We start from the raw sequence: 19,549 nt of genomic DNA, 5'->3' as shown, positions 1-19,549 counted from the left end.
TTTCGCAGGTTTGTCCTAAACCCCAGATGACTCCAAACAATGTTTAAGGCAGCGGTAAACAGTTGTTTAGTGATTACTGCGCGAATCAGTCTCTGAGTTCACTAAACAGAGACTCAGAGACTCTTATAACAGACATTATTGTCGTCGCTCTCCAGAAAACCACCCACAGTCAGACTCACACGAGTAACGAGCCACGCTGAGGGTGGTTCTGCCGACACGGTGCCGTTATGCGATATATCGGGAGTTTTCCCTGTTATTTTGTTATGTTGGGTTAGATGTTGGGTCAGAAGAGACTAAAGGGCACAAGTTGTCAAGTCAAGGAGGTAGAAATGTATTTAGCCTCCTGTTGTCAGTGGATCTTTGTGTGTTTGCCAATATCTGATAAAACATTTTAAAGCCAATATCTGATCGTATCAATACCGTGCAGATAATATTGCACATCCCTGATTTGTATATGTTAAATGATGTTGATATTAGTAGGCTTTTACAAAAAAAACTATATTCAAACAGGCAACAGAGACATTTCAATCCCATAGTGCTGATGATAAAGACACAGGTACTTTTACACTTTGTGAATTTTGTGTCCTAAGCTTCTCTGCATGAAATAAATGTTATAAACATTCTCTTCATTGTTTTGGACACAAGGGACAAACATTATTGTAGGTCGGGTCCATTTTCTACTACCGTTACGTTACATAATCATTGTAAATGCTGCAGAAGTTCTGTCACCTTTCTGAGGGATTCACAGCACCATCTTTTCATGACGTCTTGGTGTTTTCAGCCATCCTCTGTTTACACGTAGCTGTAAACACTAGCTGTAAAGCTATTGAGCTTTCTTAATGTCTCTGTCAGTTCTGACATAGAGAGAATCACTTCTGATGTGCAGCACGGCAAACGAGAAAGCAGTGTATGAATGTCTACAATAGACATTCTACGACTTCAGGTCGACTTTAAAGCGACTTGACCTGACCCGGGTCACCCGACACATTTTCAGTGTCGACCACGACTATGAACGAATGTCTGGAATTCAGGTTATGTAGTGTGACATCACTGAAGACGAGATTTGGTAACTGGGACGATCCATGACTCCATGACGAGAAGTGGAGCATGTTATGCCTCTGTTATGTGACAGATGATCATCAGTAAGTTTCTAGAAATAATAAAATTGTTCTAAAATACTGCGACAATCTGCATATGAAGCTAAACGAGGATTACACAACAGCTTGTGTGTGTGGACACAAAACATTAATCCGGGCTTCCTTCTCAACAGGAGGCTCTTTGTGGGAAAATGAAGGAAGTGAAGAGAAAAGCAGAAGCTCTGTAAGGAAGTTCTGATAATGGTCGTTTATCTTCCCTCACTAGATTACTGATTTGCTGCTCGTGAACATAATAATATCAGTCCAGGACGAGTGAACACCTACAGTATATGTTTCTCCTCTTCCATCCTCTCCCCACACACACAGGTGTGTTTCATCTGCCATGAAACTTTAGACTCACAGGACTTTGTTAATCATGCATGAGACTGTGGAAGTTTAGGAAAAGAGCTGAGGCTCCTCCAGTTCTTATCATACGTGACTCGACTGTGATCAGAGGACGTGAGATGGATCAGTTTGTTAAAAACATATAAAGTTAATTATCCTTATCTGTGTAATGAATTAATTCAGTGGTTAAATGACACGTTTCATAACAAAACTGAAGAAGTATTTTCAGTGACAGTGTCTCTCTTTTACAAAGCAGCTTGTTAGCCTTGTGGAAACACAGCGACGGTAGCTTCAGTTAGAGTTTCATTCATAAACATAAACACCTCTGGTCTCGGTGCCAAAGTCTGGAACTGGACTTTCTGGTGAGAATGAATGAAGACAAACTTCATCTTAACTGAATCACTCCACTGCAACAAAAACAAAAATCTTATGTTTACTTAATGCGTCACATTCCGTACAACAGAAACCACAGCGCGCTGATTTAGAGTCTGTGATGAAGGTGTGTTCAGTCACAGATGTGTGTGTGGATGCAGCTCACGCCCAGTTTTAATGAAAACAGGTCAAACTCTTGGTCCGATCAGCAGCAGGACTTCCTGTCTGATATTCACAACACAGCTGTAAACATTTTTACATTTAACCTTCATGTTTATTTGATATATGTCACTGTGACGTGTGTCAAACGTGCAGAACGAAGCACTGACGGACGGAGTTTTACTGAATTGTCAAAAGTGAGGCACACGCTTAAGTTTACACTGGCACTAAAACGTCTTCTCTTTCTTTCATACAAAATGCAAAGCACAGGCTCGAGTGTGCTCGGCCTTTGCAAATTTCCGCTTGTACTTTGTTACCTAAGGTGTGTGTGTGTGTTTGTGTGTGTGTGTGTGTGTGAGAGAGAGAGAGAGAGACTCATTTATTTTGGTGTAAACTGGACATAAATCATGATTTCCTGCCACTAGGAATTAGAGGTATTTCCTGCTCCGAGGGTCAGACAATGTCCTTGCAAACATGCTTTTTCTTTCTGTTTCTTTCTGTCCACACACACACACACACACACACACACACACACACACACACACACACACACACACACATACGAGGCTGAGCGGGACACTTTGTAGTCCTCAGACCACAGAGGAGAGACCTCCGAGGCTGGATGTGGTGCAGAGAGCTTCTGAATGAAGGATGCATTGAAATGACTCCTCTCTTCTTTTAAGTCTCACCCACAAAGGCTCTGTTTCCCATTCAGGACACAAGGTCATTAGATAATACACACACACAAACACACACATACACACACAGGGACCTCGAGGCCACACAATGGGGGCGGGATCACTCAGCGACACAAGCTCCACACCAAACTTCTTAACTTCACCGACTCTGCAGGATGTGTCTGTGCGTCCAGAAAGAAATGTAATCACATGCAAACGTGCATGAATGCATATAAATCCCCTTCTGGGTGTCTGACAGAGGGAGTCGTGACATCATTGTGTCCAACCCTCCACCCTCCACCCTCCACCCCTCCATTCAGCCCCAACAGAGTTATTTAGCCTTCTAAAGTGGGCTGAGTGAATGCTGGGGGATCTGTGTGGGTTGGCAGAGGCTCAGTCCAAGATCTGTTGTTCACCGATGAAACTTTAGGGAAATGTTCTGTGCATGAGGAGGAACTGCTGGATCAGTTACATCTCAGTACGGAGGTGCTGCGACGCCACAGAAGCTCCACAGTGATACCGAAAAACATGGAAACTGTGACAGATCTTTTTCCAGATGTAAAAAATAGAAAAGAGAAAAAGAAAAGAATGGAAACTGAGTGAGTGAGTGAGTGTTCGGCCCGGAGAGGGAACGTCTTTCCACGCCTGTGTCTGTGAAGATGTCATATTTCAGCTTGTCAAGGATAACACATGGTGTTCTGAAAGTCATTTCCTCAAAGTCATGAAAAGTGGAGGAAAGTGGGCAGAAATTAAAGAAAAGAAAAACCCTGTGGTGCAGAGAGACATTTGTGGGTCTGAGGACGATGAGAAAGACGAGGACAGAGTCAGTGTTTGTGAGGTTTAGATCCCTGTGAACTTCAGTGTGGGCAGAGTTTGTCTGATTCTGAACCAGTAGCAACATGTCGACATCTGACGATCACCATAACACACATTAATACACACAGTGAATAAGAAAAGCAGGATGAAGATTGAGTTTGTTTAGTACAGAGACAGACGACTGTGGTCAGGTGATCACTATCAATGAAATAAAACACTTCAGCTTCCTGTGCCTTAAAGCAGCAGTGAGTAACTTTTGGCTTGTTTTTGTGTCATTGTTCTGCCTCTGTTTTGTCTTTGTGAACTGAAACGATATTATTTGTTTATTTGTTTGTCATGGCTCTGTCAAGCAATACTATCAGAGGAGGGGAGAGGCCAAGAAGTGACAAAGTATCCTGTCAAAAGTCTGTACGAGAAGTTCTTTTGAAACTTAGTCAGACTCTGAACGACAGAAGATCTAAAAAACCACTGAGAGAGAGTTGTAAGAAGCTTCTTCTATCTTCTACCTCTTTATCTTCCACATGAGGGTCGCTGGTGCCAATCCCATCTGACATAGGGCGAAAGACAGGTCCATCCTCCAGGATTTTTATGTAAAATCTGCATATGTTTGGACTCTGGGATGAAAACCCCTGCACACACTGCAGAAAAACCCTTGTTCTGACCGGGTTTTAGCTTGAATGTGACGGACATTTGCTGCTAAAAGTTACATACTACAGTTTTAACTGATGACTGGTGGGCTTATTGTTGGTGAATGGTGCTCGTGCACGCCCCTGCTAAGCCATCTGTCAAATTAAAGGAGCGTCTCCTTGAAAGCTGAAGCCCTGTCAGAGATCAGCACATTATCAGAAACACGATCCTCGCAGACACAAAGAGCTGAAGCCTCTGCGGATCCTGAGGGGAGAACACGGAGCTCAGGACCCGGGCGAGGAGTGCGGGCCGCCGGCCAGGTGTCAGTGGAGTCTGCAGCCGCTGAACCTCTGAGCTTCACTGTGGTGATGATTCACATCAGCACAGAGTGACTCAGTGCATTCCTGTCTGACTGTGGACGTGTGAATAAAGTCCAGAGTCGAACTCCTTCAATCTGACTGTTATTAAGGGAAATCAAGCTTCTTCTTACGCAACCGCTCAGTGAGGATGTGTGCGTGCGTGTGTGTGCGTGTGCGTGCGTCAACAGCGCACACTCATCCAGTGAAACAAAATGGACGTTTTGAAGAAAAGTTTCTGATTCTACTTTTGTTTCATTTCAGCACCGGAAACAAACAAAGCATCATAGTAATGATAATAATAATAATGTTTTTGTTGTGATGCAGAAACATCTGGTTCCACTGTGACATGCAGCTGTGTGTGTGTGCGTGCGCGTGCATGTGTGTGTGTGTGTTACCAGTTGGTGGAGGAGCGGGGGTTGATGATGTCCTCTTTGGCCGTGAGCAGAGACAGACCGTAGGTGTCCAGGTCGACCTTGCGCGTGCCCATGATGATGACTTAAGTGTCCAGATCCAGGTCCAGGTCCAGGTCCCGCAGCAGCAGCTTCAGGTCCCGTCGGTGTTCGGGCTCGGTCTGAGAGCTGAAAAACGGCCACAGCGGAAAAGTTGGGCCGAAAATATTCAACAAGAAAAGGAAAAGTCCAGTAAATGTGCAGAGGTTCATGCAGCGAGAGGTTTTAGGTCCAAGTTGCAGCCAAGTTGCGCGTGTGTATGTATGTGTGTGTGGGAGTGTGTGTGAGTGTGTGTGCAGGAGCGGACTGAGACTGCGTCTGCGCCACCGCTCTTTGTGCAGCAGGAGCAGAGAGAGAATAAGTTTTCAATAAAAAGCTCCACCTCCTGTTGAGAGAGTGGAAAGCAGCGCAATGACTTCACTCTGAGGGAAAAGCGCAGCGCAGCCGCACGCGCAGCTCGTAAAAACCGCAGTCTCGTGCACATGAATCCTCATTGTTCTGTTTACAGGGAAACTTTGTCTCCACTGAGACACACACACACACACACTATCTGCATATGTATCATAATAATATTTAAAAACAGAAGCATGCACACACGATTGTATTTACTTTTCCAATCTGATCCAACTTTATTTATAAAGCACTTTAAAAACAACAGCAGCTGAAACAAAGTGTTGCACATCAGAGATAAATAAATAAAACATACAAACGTGTGAGAACAAACAATAAAACAATAAAAAACTGTAGAAAATAGACAATAAAATACACAAAAATGACACTTATAAAGTAAAAGGGAAAGTACAGACAGAGGCACAGAGTCAATATTCTGTTACAGGGCCGGCCCAAGCCTTGATGGGGCCCTTAACAGACCCTGATTTGGGGGCCCAGCTCCCACCTCCTCAGAGTCACAGTTTCTGTGTAAAATAACAGTGAGGTTTCTAAAATTAGACAAAGTACAATTGCTACGTAGGTGTTTTGCATTTGGGCCGTAATTCTCGTAAAGTGTGGACTAACAACGTTCAAAATATAGACGTTTCTTTTATCAGTTTTTTATTGTGATATTTAGGTTTTTGCACAATTTCGAGGCAAATGGAAACCTGACTAGTGAAACACAGGCTTCCCACAGGTCATTGAAAGTGCATGAATTTTGTTCAAGAAAGAAGTTAAGTTGATATTTAGGTAAACGTCTCCCTTGTTTGTTATAACGCCACCTATTGTTTCATGCCCTGCATTGCACGATGTACGTAGACTAGGCCGACACGAGAGATTTGTTTAAACCTAAATCTTGGAATGAACACTGAGGAGGTGTCTGTTGTTAAAAGTTGTGTTTTCTTTTGAGCAGCAGAATATGGACTGTTGACGTTGTTTTAAAGGGGCTGCAGTGAACAGTGAGGCAGAGGTGGACCTGTCTGTCTCTGTGGGTCTTTTTGTCTGTGAATTGTCCTTCACTGGTCCTTCACTGGTTCTTCACTGGTTCTTCACTGGTTCTTCACTGGTCCTTCACTGGTCCTTCACTGGTCCTTCACTGGTTCTTCTCAGACCTCACTGGTCCTTCACTGCTCCTTCACTGCTCCTTCACTGGTCCTTCACTGGTCCTTCACTGGTTCTTCACTTGTCCTTCACTGGTTCTTCACTTGTCCTTCACTGGTTCTTCTCAGACCTCACTGGTCCTTCACTGGTTCTTCACTGGTCCTTCACTGGTTCTTCACTGGTCCTTCACTGGTCCTTCACTGGTCCTTCACTGGTCCTTCACTGGTCCTTCACTGGTTCTTCTCAGACCTCACTGGTCCTTCACTGCTCCTTCACTGCTCCTTCACTGCTCCTTCACTGGTTCTTCACTGCTCCTTCACTGGTTCTTCACTGGTTCTTCACTGGTTCTTCTCAGAGCTCAGAGGGAAAGACGTTGCAGGGGAGGCTGATTCAGTGTGAGAACAGCTGGGGGTCTGTTAAGTGGCTGTGACACACACACACACACACACACACACACACACACACACACACACACACACTGAAACTGACCACTGAATCACACCCACAAAAAAACTACTGCCATGTGTTGATACACAGGGGCATGAACTCTGGACAAGCTCTCCCTAGAACATGCACACACACACACACACACACACACACACACACACACACACACACACACACACTCACACACTCACACACTCACAAACACACACACACTGTGCGTCAGTGGCATGAGGAGGTTGAAGAAGCTGGATTACGCAAACCTTCCTGAGCTCTGTAATTTGCTTAGCAGCCACACTTGGATAATCCAGAACAGATGTAGAGGATAAAAGTCACAGGTTTTATTATTATTTTCAGACGTGTCTGAAGGCTCAGGCTCAGGCTCAGGCTCAGGCTCAGGCTCAGGCTCAGGCTCAGGCTCAGGCTCAGGCTCAGGATTTGACCTGACTTCACTTCCTTTTCAATAATATCATGCTGAAGTTTTTGTTGTGTAATTGTTCCAGTTAAAGCTACAGTGTGTAACTTTCAGATATAAACACATGTCTGTGAACATATAACCCAGCAGCGAACAGAGAGCTGATTAAGATTCTCAGCTCCATACAAACATCTGTGCTCTCAGTAAGTTTAGATGTCAGGTGACACCGTTGTTCTCATATGAGCCGACTGAAGATCTTCAGCTTCAGATCTTCTGCAGGAGATCGTGATGAGAGTTTTGTAAATGATGTTTACAACATTAACACTAATGAAACAATAAAAAAAAGAAGTAAATTCTCCCTAGAAGAAACAGCTCAGAATTATTTAGATATGAGAACTTTGCTGCTCTCCATGTCTGAGGTCTGAGGGCCGTGACGTCCTCATGTCGCTGTTATTCTTACGACTTCCTGCCATTAGAGGCTCTGCTGCTCTCCTCTCAGCATCTTCACTGCTCTGCTGTTCTGCTCCACTTCAGACGACTCTGGCATTTCCTCCGCTGAGGCGCTGTGGCAGCTGCTGTTGGAGATGGGCTCTAAATGTGGGAATGATTGTGTGTTTATGGGGATTTTTCTCCTGGTCCACTGAAACTCCTCTAATTGTTCGGCTTCCTGCCTTCAGCTGTGTGTGGGTGACGGAGTGTTGAGTTGTCCAGTCACAGCGACATCCTCCTCCTCCTCAGAGTCTCCCACAGGACTCTTCACTTCACTTCAGTCAGTTCATGAACACGTCTCTTAAAAACCAGAATGTAAGAATTAGTGACTTGATGATGGTGAGACGACAGAAACGGAACAAACAAACGACTCATCAGGGAACGAAGAGAGGATCTTTCTTCTTTATTTCCATTATCAAAACTTGTCATGGCAGCCTCTGTAAAGCAAGACTCTTCTTAAAGTACATATAAAAGGCTTTTTTGAAGGTCCTGACATAACCTTAATGTTCAGTTTCTACTTTGCAGTTGTAAAATGGACAAAAATGGAGTATTAATGTGCCTTAACTTGCAAACTGTCCAGTGTTTATTTATCTGGATTTGGCTCCAGTGAACTGTGACCCTTATGTTGAGGATAAAGTGGTGGACAATGGATGGATGTCCAGTTTCTGCTTATAAATCCTTCTTAATGTCACAAACTGGATCTTTAAATTCAGATGAATAAGTCTCTTCTAACTCACTGCAGTCCTTGTATGTGTGACTTTAATCTGACCAAACAAACCTGTGTCTCTAAATAAACCACATCATTAAAGACGTGGATTTGTACAAATCCTGTTTTCCTGGGTTAAATCCAGACTTATATGGAGGGGGGTTTGTGTGTGTGTGTGTGTGTGTGTGTGTGTGTGTTCGTGTGTGTGTGTTGACTCAAACCTGATGGTCAGTGTCAAAGGTCAAAGGTCAGGGGTCCATGTTGGTCCTGTGTGTCGTTACATTGCTCCTCGCTGAGAGGACAGGACATTCATATGGAATCACTCTGTGTGTGTGCGTGTGTGTGTGCGTGTGAGCGAGCGAGCGAGCGTGCGAGTGTGTTTGAACACTTGTGTTTTCTGATGACATCATAGTGTTGTTCGGTGAAGTTAGTGTTGGAATGTGTCCAAGCGTTCACTGACGAGGTCTTGTGTTTGTGTTTGTGTTTGTGTTTGTGTTTGTGTTTGTGTTTGTGTTTGGAGTTAAAGACACTGAAGAAGATGATGATTTTACTTTGACTGACAGTTGTGTTTTAGGTCAGATTTCCTGTGTAAAGTATTAAAGTGAGGCAGAAGTTTGTGTTTACGATGTTGTCATTTAAAGGTGAAGTAAGTAGTTTATAGTGCCATCTAGAGGAGAGGCTGAAATTTACAACAAAGAACTGCTCCTCTGCTCACCCCCTCCCTTCCCTGAGCGATACGGTGTCCTCAGCTGGTCAAATGTCGTCCTCGTCGTCTTTCTCCGTGTCAGCAGATGAGGTTCGTGAGGCGAGGGAGAGGGCGGAGCTACCGCGGCCGTAGCAGACGAAGTGGAGAGAGTGGAGGCGGGACTTCAGCTACAAGTAAAGAGACGCTTGATTTGTTCTCTCGCGTTTGTCCTTACAGGCTCCGGTAGAAACATGGCGTCTCTCTGCTAACAGTGGCTATGCAACCGCGGCCCGCGACCATGTTATTTTACATGACTTTTTGAAACACTACGAAAATGAAACAAAAACTATTATACAGCGACTAGACAATGCAGGAGCACATAATATGTATAAAAAAGTGGATTTTGGGTTATATAAACCCATAAATACTACATATTGTACCTTTAAGTGAGTTTGAAAAAAAAATCATGAAGCAAACAAACAAAGACACTGAGGAGCTCAGAGACTAAGACACACACTCTACAGGGAAGACAGCGCAGGAAGCAACACTCAACAGGAAAAAACTTCAAAATAAAACAGGAAACAAATCAATAAAAAAAGTCCATGTTTAATCCAGGGGTTAATCCAAGAAGTTTTACTACAGTGAAATCAGTCGTCAGAGATCTGAAATCACATGAATCTGACTGATTGTTGAGGCTTTGAGGAATCTGGATGCAGAAAGAGAAGAAGAAGCTTTACACCTTACATAATAGTGGAGCAGCTTCACTGAGGAGGTCCAGTGTTGGAGGAGGTCCAGCACATTCCTCCTCCTGCAGACTTACATCATTGTTGTTGGTCTAATCCTCTCAGCTCTGCTCCATAAACAAGAAGAAGTTTAAATCTGGGCCGAACACTTTATCATCCTGATGCCGCGCTCTGATGCCACGGCTGCTGTGGCCTGAAATAGATTTTATGTGGACAATTTATCGTCTGTCTATTGTTGTGTTTTTATAACGACTCAAAAACTACAAGGAAGGTGTTTCGATGCTCCAGAGAAACATAGATCTGAGTTTGTGTTGAAATTAAAAGGTCCTTTAAAGGCAGTTTAGAATAATGTGTTGATACTTTAAGGTATTTTTCTACTCGTATGATGTCACTTCCTCCTTCAGGTCACTTCCTGTGTAAATAACTTCCATGTTTAGCTGCTTCCTGTTTGACAAACATTGTGGAGCATGCTGTGATGGTGTCAGTCAGCACTTTGATGTCAACTAAAGTAATATTACAAATGATTTGGTTACGTTTAATTTAGCATTTGTATTTGAGAGATTTTCTTTATTGTAACATTGTATTTTGTCCCTGAAGAAGTGTAATCTCTGTCTTTCTTGGCTGTGATTGAACAAGAACATCACAGTGTTCACGTCGTACTTTTTCTCAAACGAACAGTCGTGTTTACGCTCCTCGTCTCAAAGCCGTGTTTTCTTATCTTCTCCAGAGGAAGCCTGAGGAAAACCAGTGCCAGATGTGGTGATGTCAGCACGTGTTTCTGCGAAGCTCAAGGTCACAAACCACGGATCAAACGACCGACGCGGCGTAAAGGTCTGTAATCATCAGTGTTCAAACCAGTGAAGATGCTGAGGTCAACGTTACAAACGCTCCTCACTAAAGTCCTCATTTACTCCAGAGAGAGAAAGAAAAACAGGAGCTGGATTGTGTTAGTGAGAGTTTCTGTGATCGTAACACACGTCAATAAGTCCTCACGACACACAACCACCACCTTCCCCTTGTCCAACATGTTACCCATCATCAACCACATCACTGAGCGTCGCCATGGCAACATTTGGCCGCCATGTTTCTGTGGCTCTGTGTGATCCTTCACCAGACTCCGTCTATTTAAAGTCTTAGATCTTCATACATTAATGGAGACACATGGTGAGCGTCAGTGACTCGGTTTATCTCGTACGCAGAGTTAGACGAAAACTGAGCTGTACTGAACAAGTTTGGTGGTTTGGAAAAATAGTTGTTGTTGTTGGAATGAAATGTGTTTGAGCTTTGAGTTCATTGTAATTTTAATTTTAATGAAGACCAGTGAAGGGTAATGAGGGAAAAGCCTGTGATTACTCTGTCTCTCATGTTCTCTATGACGTATGTTTGGTTTGTTCATCGTGAAACTAAATCAATTGTTAAACATTTAATTCAATTCATAAAACTTCATTTGCTCTCATGTAAGTTCTAAGTTAGAAGTTAGAAAAAGGTTGAATCAGTGAAGCAGCGCAGTCAGAAATGGAAACATGAATAAAACAGAAGGTGGATTATCTATGAATATACTGTAGCTGTACGGTTATTTTAATGTTCATAAGTGGAAGGTTCAAATCAAATATAATGTATTTCACAAGAAAGACTGTGCAGTGTTTGCCTTGTGCCACTAGGTGGCAGAGCTGCATCAAAAGTAAAAGTTTTTTATAAACCTTGTTGAGTGAAAGTCACTTTTACATTGTTTCTTTAAGAGTTATTACAAACTACTTTTATACACAATCTAATAGGTATATTATGGGTTATATGTGAAGGTATATCTGAGTGAGTGTAATGTTCGTATTATACATATTTCACATCTACAGTATTGTGCAAAGGTCTTTGGATTGAATGATGCAACTAAAAGTAAACATTTAGTTTAACTCATACATGTGTGTGATGTAAAGCAAATTCTGTATTTTTCGACATGAAATAGTTGGACAAACATTAATGATTAAGGTTTTAGAGTCAGAGTCTGAACTATTGTTCACTAAATACTTGACATTTAAACCTGGAGAAGCTGTTTTTAATTATTATACTGTTTTATATTATACTGATAATTATACTGTTTACATCTAAATCTGAACTAAGACTTTTACACAGTTCATATATTATTCATTTATCACATTGTAGTTTTTATTTTCTGTAAATGTTGATTCTCAGAGGCGATCGTTGGGATCTTAGACGACTGATGGTTTGTGTTTTGTTGGCATTGTGGTCGTGGGTCTGATTCCTGGTTCCTGCTACTCTAACATGCTGATGTGCCCTTGAGCAAGACACTTGACCCCTCCATGTTACTCCTGACTGTGTTAATGCATCTGACAGATGTGTGATAGAAAATGAAAGTGTGAGTGAAAATGGATGAATGTCAAAAACTGTAGTTTTGAGTCGTGATGGAGATAAGAAAAGTTTTACGAGAAAAAGCTAAATTCTTTGGCCTGAGCTTCTCATCCCAATCATTGCTTAACTTAACACAGACAAATATATGAAAAATATAAAATTTTATAAGTTCATTTTTACACTGCCCTGTTTAGTATGTAGCACTTTTAACTGTAAACCCTAGTTTCATTATAGTGCTACACTGTTATTTTTATGTGTTGATTCGTAAGTTCTGACACTTTTACTAGGTCAACATCCATAAACATAACAACATAAAAACATAAAAACATAAAAACCAGAGTCGAGTTGAAAAGATTGACAATTTTTATTAAAATCCATGTCAAACATCAAAATACTGAAATGGCAAAAAAGAGAAAAAACTTTTCTTTTTTGAAATTTTGTACAAATCACAGTGGTTCAAAAATATTACAAAGTTTTAGTTTCAAAACATTATTATTCTTTTTTTTTTTTTTTGCAAACATTCAGAGCAGCAAAAACATTCTGATTGTTGTTTCTTCTTCTTTTTCTTGAAGCCCTTAATGGTTTGAGAGTGCTGTGCTCTGTCTTTTACTTTCTTTTTTATTGTAATTAACACAATAACATTAAAAGAGCAGTAAATATTAATAAAAGTCACATGAGCCAATGAAACAAAAGTGCATAACAATACTATACAGTAAGTACGAGCCACTTTAATGATACAGTACAGACCAGGAGCAGGTCTTTATTAACCCTGGTCTGGGCTCACTCTGTGCATAAAGTCCTAGGAAATACACCGGCGTAGCTAACGGGTACATGGAGGTGAGCAGTTATAAGGTCAGAGGTTAAATTCAGCCGGGGCTCGTGTCAAATACACAACACTGTTCTGTACTTTGGATAACAACTGTTTTTATTAAAGCATAATCATTATTATTATTATGTCATTGTCACAGCTAATCTGTCTTTAATCCAACCAGTCGTTCACAGATGCTGTTCCCCAGACAGAAATACACTGACTCTATATGCATTACACACGTACATATGTGTATATATATGTGTGCAACACAGCAAGTTGTAACTAAACAGTGGAAGCGATAGGGTGCACAACAGAATTTGGCTTAGAAATCATGAGAAAGTGGATAAGAAGAGTGAGATTTTTGATCAAGAAAAGTGTTAAATATGTATAAAGACTTGGCATACTTATCAAAAAGTAGTATTAGGCTACATAATAATAGAAAGTGCAGGCACCTGAAAGAGTGCAAAAAGTATATATAAAACTGCTGGTTTGCTGGGTTTCTTGGTCGTTTCGTAAGTGACGCCGTGTGTCGCGTAGCTTTTCTGTTTTAGTTTTTTTTTAAAGCTCTGTTATCACCGTGATCCTGGGAAAACTCAACAAAAACAAAAGCCAGTCTACGAAAGCGTTCAAAGATACTGTAACAACCAAAGAAAAAGAGAAAGAAAGAAAGCTGCCTGCTAACGTTAGTGTGCTCGGGAGGCCGCAGGTGAAGTGCCATCATCATCATCATCATCATCATCATCATCAGCCTGTACAGAGTCAAGAGAGTGAGAGTTCACTGAAGGCACAGCAACACAAACAAGAAGAAGAATAAGAAGAAAACACCAAAGATTAAACAGAGGTGTTTTCTCGAGGCCTCGCGATTTAAGAAAAAAGGAAGATCAGACGTGTCGAGAAGGAGGAAATAAAACGTCGCCTACATCCCTAAAATATGATGTAAATCTGGCGTATAGTGGTCAGTGTGGTCATAATATAGTTTTAGTTTTATTTCCTATGAACCTTAAGTTAAGAAAGTGTGTCTAACACCAGAAACATGCATCATGCTTTACTTTAATCCTCTCTGCAGTTATTTCATGCAGGTTAAAAATCTTTAGTCAGTCATTAAGGACATTCTTTAAATATGTTTAATACGACACTTGTACCCTGTGTGTGTGTGTGGGTGTGGACGTCTTAGCGTTTGATTTAATTAAAGTGAGCGAGTGATTTGGTGATGCTACCTTAAGCCGAGCTCGGCTTAAACCGACTTGTGCTTTAAGCCTCGCAGCGCGGACAAAGCTTCTGCGGAGCTCAGTCGTTCGCGTCAGTCGTGGGCGAAAATGAATGAAAAGGATGATTTAAGTGGCGATAATTTTCTGTGCTACAATCATTCAAGTTTGGAAACAATCATACGTAAAAAGGAACAATTCATGCTAAGCACAAATAGGTACAGTAAAAAAAAAAATAACACATAACAAACAAACAAACATAGGAAAGTGCATTCCAACACCAAGTGTCAATATCATGACAAAGATAGGCCACCATGCAAATGAACCACATTCTCCCAGTGCACAGGCCAGCCAGTGCTCAGCAAAACTAACTACTCGAAGTCAAAATCAGTGGTTCTGAACTTGCAGAAGTTCTTCTACATCTCACTTATTACAAAATGTAGAAAACTCTTTCTCATCTTATCTAACATCTCATGATATTAGAACGACCGACTGCCTTCAACTCTGTTAATTTAAGGCCATTTTGTCTGCGTGAAAACCAGCAGTCGCAGGTCATGACTACGTTTTGTCTGGTCACGGTAGGAAAAGGCCCCCGGTGTCCCTGATGACATTAACAACGGCCCTGCGCAGTGAATTATTTCCTGCCGTCACGCTTCAAAATCAGGTCGGTGGCTCGATGACTCGTGACGTCATGGTCACGGCAACTGTGGACAGTTTCCCTGCATCGGTGACCGCAGAGTGAGTCTGCAGGTGACTGAAGATGTTGTTGTTGTTGTTCTTGAAAGTTTCGTCCCGACGATAAGGCACATGGACCACGAGAGGAGGCTGTGTGTGAGCAACAGAATCTAAGCCAGGGAATTAAAAAGAACAAAAACAACCCTTTAACTCTCTGTGGAATCATTCCAAACCAAAGCGCGTTACACAGGTTGCATGTGATGCACTTAATACTCCACACTTTCCCCCGTTTCAGTTCAATTCTCACTTGTGTCTCGTGAGATCCTCTCCGGTGTCTATTTCAGTATCTGACAATGACTTTCACAACACACACCACATGCCTCACACCATCCGTCAACCATCCATCAACCTCGCTAAAGCTGGAGGGGCGTGAAAACCCCACAAATAGCACAAATATGCTAATAGAAGCTCATTAACGCGCAGACTTGTTTTTACATTCACAACCAAAGCCCAAAGAAATTAGCACCCGACAAAAAAAACATTAGATTTGCTGCATTTCAAACAACAGCCATGTTTAAAGTAACACTATTTTCCTTGTTAAGGACTGGGAATCTTTTTCTCTTCCTACGTAGAAACACAACCATTCTATGGTAGAAGCTAAAACATCATGTTTCCGCGCCGTCCTCGTCATCGAACACTAAACAAAACGACACAAACACAACATCATCACGTGTGTTTGTGAGTCTCTGCAGACACTTTGTGTCCCGAGCACCTTTTTCACTTCCTGCAAGAGGAAACGCAAAGACGACACGAGCGGCGGGTTCAAACGTCACGTCGTTACCCACAATCCACCAAAAAAAGCCAGGAAGCAGAAAAGAAATGAGGAAGAAAAGAGATTCAAATGCGTCGCAGCTTTGGCATCAGAATCAGGTGGAAATCAATCCTCTAAATGCACGAATAACACGCGTGCACGTGTGATATCTACAGGTGAAAACTACATACAGGCGTTAACACTCTGGTATAGTGAGGGTTATTAGTGGTAGGTGCCCTGAGCAGTGCTGCCCCTAGTGTGGTAGGGGTGTAAAGGCAGGCTGGCTGAGGTGCTCGAAAAAATGCAATTAATACTGTGTCATCATTGCCCTCTGTGACAGTATCCAATAAGGCTAAACCTCTGTAACCCCACACATTGCTATAGAGTGGTCACTTTGAATGTCTCTGAAGAGCTGCAGGGAGGGGGCGGGGCCTGCGGGGGTGGACGATGAACACCTCGGACGACATCAGGATAAAGACTAGAGGAGGAGAGTTTTCTGAATGTCAGCGTTCCTCAGCGTTTCCCCTGATATCAGCGTCCTAAAAGGTGTAAATAATGACAAAATAATGATGGTGTGGTCAGCAACAGTTCCTGGGAATCCAGTGCTGGTTTAAGAGGAGGGGGGCGGGGCTTGTTTGTGACGTCTAACAGTCTGTAGAAAGTGAAGGCAGAGGTCGTGGTTTTAACATGTATTAGTCATTAAGGTCAATGTGAAGGGCGGAGGCTGAGGGAGATACAGAGAGTCCTTCATCACAGTCCAGTCACTCAGAGGATGAGACACTGTGAGTGATGGTGAAGGGACAGAGCTGCTGTGGACAAGGACGAGGACGAGGGACAGGACGAGGGGGACAGGGCTGCACTGCAACGCCACAGGCCCTTTACAGATCAGGGCGTCTGGGAAGCACTAAACTCAGACACAGCACGCGTATACTCGCGCCTCCACACACTCATACCAAAAAAAAGAGGCACAAACGTTCCCTCAAACATGCTGAAATCCAGGCCTTCAGAAGCACAGAGCGCCGTCTCTTCAGAGGACGACGTCTTCTAGGAGACGTGAGGCGAGGACGAGGACGCGTGTCTCCAGAAACACCAGCCGCGCTTGGTGTGCTGCTTACGCAGGATCTCCTCCTCGCGCTCGCGCTCCTTCTGAGAGCGCAGGTATCGGTCCTCCTCCTTCAGGAACCACACAGGAGGCCAGCGCTGCTTCTCAAAGTGACGCTGGTTTTCTGCAGAGAGGATATTCAATGTTCACATGAGTCATGGTCTGATAAAGAGAGAGAGGGAGAGAGAGCTTCAGAGGTTTAAACGCTGCATGTACCTGAAGACATGGCCTTCATGTCTTTGGGAAACTTGCGGCAGATGCTGTTATAGTTGGTGCAGATGTGATGGAGACACCAGGCTGACAGTTGTTTGGCATTGTGAAACTGCAGAAAAGACAAAGAGAGAGAGGAGGAGTCACTTCAGAAGTGCAGACGTGTGATTTAGAACGAGTCATTTTAGATTTACAGTCATAGAACAGACCTGTGCGAGCTCCAGGTAAGATAACACCTGTCCGTCAACCTCGACTCCTTTCACTGCAGACTGGAGGAGTTCATCCACCGCGTGCTGTTCTGCAGACAGAGTGTGCAACATGATGTCAGGATGTGTTTAACTGCACTGCTTTTTAATCTACTACAGAGTTTAAAGCTCACATAGAGTGGTCCTGTTGCATATATATGTTAGTTATGGAGGTCTACTTACATACATTAACTTGTTTTTATGCTCAAAAACCTCCTAGTTGCTGTAAACGAGCCGATAGAAACCTGTCCTTTTTGAAGCACTTGTCAGCCGCGCTATTTCAGACATAAATCTCGCCCGAGAAGACAGACTGTCTTGTAATTGGCCAGTACCCCGGAAGTGACATTCAGCACGCCCGCTCTCAGAAGCACAGCTCCCCCCTCTGGAACAGTGGATGCACTGCTCCTCATTATCAAAACATTGTTTTAACAGTGTTTAAAAATAGCTTCTTCACGACTCCCCGCCGCAGTCCCTTTGACGACCTTTGACCCGGAGTCAGACCCAGAGTCAGAAGACACTGTCGCTCGTGAAACACCTCCACAACGGACGTTATTCTTCTTCTGCGGTTCAATGTACGCAACCGGATGTGCCCGGACTAGTGCCCGGAGCAGGACGATCTGCTGTTCAGGAGAACCGCTGTTTACGTAAATACGTTTACGTAATAAAACACAGTGTTCTTAGCAGTGGCTGAACTGTTTGTTTAGAACCTTCAGGGCTTCGTAAACAAGGTAATGACGCAGATACACACTAAACAACAGCGTTAATGTGAACTTCCGGTCTAGTTCTGCTTTAAAGATCTCAGTTTCTGTCTCAGTTACGGTCAAGTTTCTAACATCTACAGAGGAAAGTCTGAGCGCCAAAACACTGAGGAAATACATTTGTGGATGCACGTTGTTGGACAGTGTTTGAGATCTTTTACCTGTGAGGGAAACGAGGCGTGGTAAGCACAGGCGATTGGCCAGAATAATCATCTCCATGGGCTCCAGACCAGGACTGGGCGTCAGCAGACCACAGTACAGGAACTCCAGAACCCCGCGCATGCAGGCTGCACTGGTGTTAGGGATGGACACCTGGAAAATAAGGAAGTGAGAATGAACATCATTAAACATGTGGCTTTTTGTGGTAGAAAAAAACATCATGCGTGATTAATGCACATATTTATAGACTGTTCAAGCCCAGGGAGGTAAACGATGAGCGTGATGGAACGACCTGGAGGTTTTTCCCACTGAGGGAGTCTTCAATCTATAGCCCTGTATAACCAATTAGGAGAATGTCATGGTGTCGGCTCTCATTATGACTGAAAACAAATCAAAACATCAAGACAAGGGAGGCCTGCAGAGCTCAGAGTCTCAGCTGGAGCCAGGAAGCATTAATGAGTGGATAAGAGAGCGCTATTGCTCCCCCTAGTGGAAAACAAAAGATGGAATCTGATGCTCAACGAGCAACAAGACACACACGTGATAATCTGAGAGAACTGAGTGTTAATGTGGACAAGAACGTAATCCAGGAGTGAACCACAGACAGTGATGAGTTAAAGTGGAGGTTTATTCTGTATAAAAACTATAATCAGATCACAAACAACAGAGAATCCTGTTAAATCCCTGTCTCGACGCTCGTCTGCAGAGTTAGAAGAAGCATGTTGTTCTCACTCAACAGCATGAACACTGAGGATGTGTGAGCCTAAAAATATTGTCAGGGAAGTGAGACTTCAGCATTAAAAATAGATCAGCGCTCACTGATCACGAGCTCCTTTCACTGTCTTACAGAGTTACAGTGTTTTATAAAGTGATTATAAATGTTTGTCTGAATCTGCAAAATCATTTCTGTGATTTAACGAGTCGTCAAATCTGAGTAACGCTCTTCATACGCGTGGTTCAATCAGTGCAATCTAAAACCACCACATCACTGACATCTGAATCTAATGGACGACAGAGAACAAACAATAACGGTCATTTATTACCGTCAAGAGTCATTAAATATGAATAAATGTGGTTTTAATTTTCAGTTTTGTAATTAAGTTTTAAAGAGCTGTAAAATAGATGTTTATACAGAAATATGGTGAGATTTTATGTATAAGTATCCAGTGTCAGTAACATTTATTTCCACTCAATGTTAATTTATAATATACTAATAATTCATTTATATATAATAATTTCAATTCATAAATTGTTATT

The 19,549-nt window shown here is 42.6% G+C and overlaps 2 protein-coding genes across 8 annotated transcripts in view; both read right to left on the bottom strand.

The window, feature by feature from the left end:
• Nucleotides 1–5,226, bottom strand: part of LOC310939170 (uncharacterized protein) — a 31,755-nt gene extending 26,529 nt beyond the window's left edge. For all 3 annotated transcript variants that reach the window (XR_014593039.1, XM_083903843.1, XM_083903844.1), the window contains exon 1: nt 4,887–5,226. Coding sequence is in view for 2 of the 3 variants with exons in the window: in XM_083903843.1 (XP_083759969.1) it covers nt 4,887–4,978 (92 nt within the window). In the remaining variant the exon portion in view is untranslated. The remainder of the gene's footprint in view (nt 1–4,886) is intronic.
• A 7,443-nt stretch (nt 5,227–12,669) lies between these two features.
• Nucleotides 12,670–19,549, bottom strand: part of rhobtb4 (Rho related BTB domain containing 4) — a 45,082-nt gene continuing 38,202 nt past the window's right edge. For all 5 annotated transcript variants that reach the window (XM_083904366.1, XM_083904367.1, XM_083904365.1 and 2 more), the window contains 4 exons: nt 18,295–18,445; nt 17,340–17,428; nt 17,137–17,242; nt 12,670–17,044 (listed from right to left, as the gene is read on the bottom strand). In XM_083904366.1, coding sequence (XP_083760492.1) covers nt 16,863–17,044; nt 17,137–17,242; nt 17,340–17,428; nt 18,295–18,445 — 528 coding nt within the window. In that variant the 3' untranslated portion in view covers nt 12,670–16,862. The remainder of the gene's footprint in view (nt 17,045–17,136; nt 17,243–17,339; nt 17,429–18,294; nt 18,446–19,549) is intronic.

The sequence above is a fragment of the Microchirus variegatus genome, assembly GCF_963457635.1.
Source record: "Microchirus variegatus genome assembly, chromosome: 17".
In the NCBI taxonomy this organism is placed as follows: domain Eukaryota; kingdom Metazoa; phylum Chordata; class Actinopteri; order Pleuronectiformes; family Soleidae; genus Microchirus; species Microchirus variegatus.
The sequence above is the reverse complement of the archived record's forward strand: the minus strand, read 5'-3'. Positions and strand labels throughout refer to the sequence as shown.